The 4,781-nt window shown below is 51.4% G+C and overlaps 3 protein-coding genes across 3 annotated transcripts in view; 2 read left to right on the top strand and 1 right to left on the bottom strand.

Annotated features, from left to right (window-relative positions):
* Positions 1–250: 250 nt before the first annotated feature.
* On the top strand, positions 251–1,747 carry GUITHDRAFT_165280 (hypothetical protein; the record flags this gene model as incomplete). The annotated part of the gene is made up of 13 exons (XM_005825063.1): positions 251–402; positions 456–541; positions 592–667; positions 711–777; positions 833–856; positions 902–964; positions 1,012–1,086; positions 1,145–1,208; positions 1,258–1,331; positions 1,386–1,478; positions 1,526–1,573; positions 1,619–1,645; positions 1,679–1,747. 13 exons carry the CDS (start codon positions 254–256, stop codon positions 1,745–1,747), a joined length of 915 nt encoding a protein of 304 aa, XP_005825120.1.
* A 46-nt stretch (positions 1,748–1,793) lies between these two features.
* GUITHDRAFT_115692 (hypothetical protein) lies at positions 1,794–2,562 on the bottom strand (the record flags this gene model as incomplete). Its single annotated transcript, XM_005825062.1, has 2 exons — positions 1,794–1,843; positions 1,905–2,562. The coding sequence occupies 2 exons, from the start codon at positions 2,560–2,562 to the stop codon at positions 1,794–1,796; spliced, it is 708 nt and encodes a 235-aa protein (XP_005825119.1).
* A 1,005-nt stretch (positions 2,563–3,567) lies between these two features.
* GUITHDRAFT_77483 (hypothetical protein) overlaps positions 3,568–4,781 on the top strand; it is a gene marked incomplete at both ends in the record, with an annotated part of 2,465 nt that continues 1,251 nt past the window's right edge. The window contains 5 exons of the mRNA XM_005825061.1: positions 3,568–3,790; positions 3,843–4,115; positions 4,167–4,348; positions 4,510–4,589; positions 4,709–4,753. Of these exons, the coding sequence (XP_005825118.1) occupies positions 3,568–3,790; positions 3,843–4,115; positions 4,167–4,348; positions 4,510–4,589; positions 4,709–4,753 (803 nt within the window). The remainder of the gene's footprint in view (positions 3,791–3,842; positions 4,116–4,166; positions 4,349–4,509; positions 4,590–4,708; positions 4,754–4,781) is intronic.

Genomic DNA, 4,781 nt, shown 5'->3' with positions numbered 1-4,781 from the left:
GTTTGGTGACAAGGAGGAGGGGAAGGAGGAGGGGGTTTAGGAAGGAGGAGGAGGAGGGGGAAAGGGGAGGTGAAGGAGGGGGTGAAGGAGGGAAGGGGGAGGGGGAGGGGGAGAGGAACGAGGAGGGGGGAGGAGCAGGGGAGAGGAGCAGGGGGAGGAGGAGGGGAAGGGGGAGGAGGAGGGGGAGAGGTGAACACGAAGGGAAGGAGAAGGGAAGACGGAAGTAACGCAAGTCTGATGCATCTGCCACAGGATGAATCTAGTTGCATCTTTCAACAGAGCTCTGGGTACGAGGCTCTACCGCTCTAGGTTCAAGTTCGCTCAGAGCTGGAGGTCCATGAGCGATAAGGCAGATGGAGATGATCAATCGGAGAAGGCATACGTCATCAGAAAGGCTAACAGGTGCGCCTCGCCCCCGCCCCTTCAGTATGACAGTGATGGTTGCATATCGTTAGAGTACAAAAAGTGGGAACAATATGTACCCCAGACCAAGTCGATGCCCCGAGGTCTCATCCTCCCTTGCCCGAGATCTGCATTGCAGGTGACTCAAGAAACATGAGCGAGGGCGATGGTTTCTTATCTTTTTTGGAGGCCGTACCAACTCAGGGAAATCAAGTCTGATCAACCACCTGCTGGCAAAACCTGGAATAGCGAGAACGTCGTCAAGGTGACTTTTTCTTCTCCATCTCAGAGATTGACATGTAATGAAGGGCAGGAAAGACCGATGAGATAAACTTGTACATGGTGAACTCCTCTGTGATTCTAGCTGATTTCCCGGTATTCATTTTGCATCTACTTCAAGATGCAATGGAATGTTGACGTGTGAGTGTAGGGATATGGCTTCGAGCACAAATATGTGAGCCGGCTGCAGCTTCATTTAACATGTGTCACAAGCATGCAGGGAGTTCTAGCCAAACGTTGGGAGACAGTTTGGGGCCCTCTGTGCGAGTCGTACATGCATAGGGTTCTGCTTCACTTAAAGTTCAGCCACCACCTAACGAACTTGCAAAGTCACCAGTAGTTGCAGCTTTGTTCTTGGCAGACATCCGGTGGCCAGTAACTCGAGATGATTATTTCTTCGTGCAGGTGAAAGCACCGCTTGCTTGCTTGTTGGCTCGCCTTGTCTTCTTCTGACAACTTGCAGACGATGAGAGAGGCTGGGATCCCCGCCCTTCTTGTCTTGACCAAAGATGATCGCATCAACGACAGTGAGCGTGTTCACTTGCGATGCAGGATTGCAGGGTTACAATTGTCTAGGGGTCAAGGCGAAAGGACACAATGAGAGCCTTGCCGCAAAGAAAGTCACCAGGACTGTATCGCAGGCTCGAGACGTAAGGACTCTTACCTTGAGGATTGTACCTCGGGCATGATTATGATGGCGGCAGGTGCATATTGCACGTTCCTTCCTGACAGACAGAGTGCGGAAGGGACTGTTATGGCCCGAAGATCTGCCGCACGTCCATTACAGCATCGAGAGTGTACGGGAAGCTTTCCTTCCACCCCTTCCTTTAATTGTCTCCTGTAGGGTCCCGCAAGGAGGAAGCTGAGAAGGTGGATAGCATCGTTAGCTTTGGTAGACTATGAGCATGCCAAACAGAAGATCTGATTTATTATGTAGGCAAAGAACCACGACGAAGCACGGCAGGTTATTTTGTTGCATCTTACAGCGAACGACTAGGTTTTGAGAGCGGTGCTGGCAGATCTTGGAGGCAGCATGGAGCAAGCGGAAAGAGAATACACAACATGAGTCGGAGAAGGAAGGCGAGGAAGAGCAGGATTGACAGGAATAACCTCTACTGTAAGATCATCTTTCGCACTTTGTCAAAGGTCACTTCCATAGAACCTTCAAATACATCATCAGCAATACTGGCAACTGGCACCACAATCACAATCAATGAGCATACTTTGAGTCCTGGTCAGCATCAAAGCCAAGAAGACCTTCCCTGCCTTTGAAAGCATCGCAAACAGAACCTCGTTGGACAGGATGCTCTTTCTCCACTGTACACAAGTCAGTGCCGAACCCAAATTGACAATTGAAGCCACCCGTATCAATGCAAGGATTGCAGCGAGAAAGAGAACAAGGCCAAGGCCACGTTTGAGAGATTGTAACTTCTTTAGCATTGATAGAATCTTTCCCAAGTTGAATCGATGCCTTGAAGATCTTCGTTCAAGTTGCATCACTCTGAAAAGAGCAAGCTGCAAATTCTTGGCAGTCTCAACGTTACGATCTTCGAGCCGTGTCACTCGATCTCTCATAAGGTGCATGGATTGAAAATAGTTTCCAGAAGCAAATGCAAGATTCTTTTCTAACGAGCTGATCTTGTTTGTGTGCTTTGATATCATCTCTTCGTTCTTGGTCACACAGCATCTCAAAGACCCGAGCTCGTCGATGTGTGAGAGAGCTTCTTTGTGCGCTCTGCTCATACCGCATGCATAACCTGCAAGGAATTCTGGTCCAACTGACAAAGGAAGAGAAGCTGGTACGTCAAGGTTGGGGTAAGAAACATCAAAGAGCTTCGGCTTTGATGTCTCATGACCTTCGAGAGATCTTAAGGCATGCATTTTGTTCCTGTTGATGCCTTTTGAGTGCTGCAAACTCCGCGGCAGAAAAAACTCACCAAGACACATTTTCCTTGTCAGCTTGAAACTGCTCGTCCATGTTTGAAATCATAACTTTCTGCGATAAATAAGAACCTCAGGCTCGATTTTCCAACTCTAGTTTCCTCTCATTTCCTCGTCTCTTCTGTTCCAGCGGAAAGAGAACTTTCCTTTCTTTCATCATCATATCCTCCCTTTCTCCTCTAACTTCTTGACTTCCCAACGAATCCGATCCTTCTTTCCTTCATACCTCCTTCATATCTCTCTCCTTCCCCTCCTTCACTCCCTCCTCCCTCCCGATTTCCCAGGGTCCCCGACAAATGTCGTTATCCAGCTCTTAGAGGGCCCCCACATCACCTCTCTGACCATCGTGTTTGTGGCACTTGCTTGAGCTGCACCTCCCCCACTTCTCCGTCCTCTCCCCCTCCCTCCCCCTCCAGCATTCCCTGGTCCTCTCCTTCCTCTCCCTTCCTCTAGCATTCCCTCTTCTCTTCCTCTCCTCTCCCTTCTCCCTCTCCCTCTAGCATTTCCTCTTCTCTTCCTCTCCTCTCCCTCCTCCCTCTCCCTCTAGCATTTCCTCTTCTCTTCCTCTCCTCTCCCTTCTCCCTCCTCTCCCTCCTCCCTCTCCCTTCAGCATTTCCTCGTCTCGACCTTTCCCTCCTCTCCCTCCTCTCCCTCCTCCCTCTCCCTCCAGCAATTTTCTCTTCCTCTTCCTCCTCCCTCTCCCTCCAGCATTCCCTCCTCCTCCTCCTCCTCCTCCTCCTCCTCTCCCTCCTGCCCTCTCCGCCTCTCCGTTCTCTACCGTCTCCTCGTCCTTTCAACCTTCTCGACCCCACGTTACCCCTCTCCCTCCTCTCCCATTCACCTCCTCTTCATCGATTGTTCTGCTCAAAACAAGCCAAGTAACCCAGAATGAACCACCCGCTCCGCAGGTGCCATACAGGTATGGTCAAGGGACAGCGATGGATCATGCCCAAGGCGGGTTCTCTTGATCAGCTGCGGCTGGAGGGATTCGACGAGTCTGAGTTGCAAGCAACAGAAGATCTCCTCAAGATCGAGGTCAGAAGTTCAGATGTCAAGTCTAGAGTGACTCAGTCGTCTGTGCAGGTCAAGGCAATCGGTTTGAACTTTGCAGACATCTTTGCCTGCCAGGGCCTCTACTCGGCAACACCGACTGGCTCCTTTGTCCCTGGTCAGCCCAGCTCCAGCTGCTTCCTGCCAGCTGACGTGGCTCTTGTGTGCAGGACTTGAGTTCAGCGGCATCATAGTTGAGGTTGGAGCAGATGTGAAGGAGCGGGATGGCTGGAGGCCAAAGGCAGGAGAGCGAGTGATGGGAGTCACGAGGTTCGGAGGGTACACCACCCACTTGCTCACGCGCTCCTGCTTCGTTCGGCCGATCCCCAGCGACTGGAGCTACGAGGAGGGTGCAGGATTCCTATGCACGTCACTGACAGCATGGTATGGGCTGGTGCATCTCGGGGGGTTGAAGAAAGATCAGCACGTCCTCGTACACTCCGGTGTAGCAAAAGCTGGCTGGTTCCTCTCTTACGGTGACTGGTTCTTGTCAGCTGCCGGCGGCGTTGGACTTGCTGCGCTCGAGATTGTCTTGGCACACAAGGCACATCCGATAGCCACCATAGGAACAGCTAGCAAAGCGTCTTTACTGCAGGCGAGGATGAGAGGGAGGAGGAGGATACTTGGCATTTATGTGACACAGGAGAGGTTCAATTTGCCAAGCAGCAAAATCATCGTGAGAGCGAAGACTGGGAAGGATTTTGGTGATCAGGTAGGAAATATTGGTAGGGAATCGGGTGACACGTTTGCTGTAGCTTGATGAAAGCATGAAGATGAACAAATGCGAGGTTATTCTCATCTCCCATAGTGACTTCACAGTGAATGATCAAGTGATAGGAGGGAATAGCTATCGTAATGGACTCGGTACAAGGTCCTTACTTTCAGCCTTGTTATGATCGCCTCTGCCGTGGCGGCAGGTCGAGATTTTCCCAACCTGTTCTGCTTGCTGCCTCCTCCAATCTCCTCTCTGCTCACTCTATCCCCTCTCCTCCTCCTCCTCTCTCCTCCTGCTTTCACCTGATTCGATCTACTTCAGGATCGTAGTCTTTGGGGCCGCCTCTATGACTCCCCCAGGAGACAGGTATTTGCCCTCCTCCTCCTCCTCCTCC

Source organism: Guillardia theta (genome assembly GCF_000315625.1).
Source record: "Guillardia theta CCMP2712 unplaced genomic scaffold GUITHscaffold_87, whole genome shotgun sequence".
NCBI lineage: Eukaryota > Cryptophyceae > Pyrenomonadales > Geminigeraceae > Guillardia > Guillardia theta.
The sequence above is the reverse complement of the archived record's forward strand: the minus strand, read 5'-3'. Positions and strand labels throughout refer to the sequence as shown.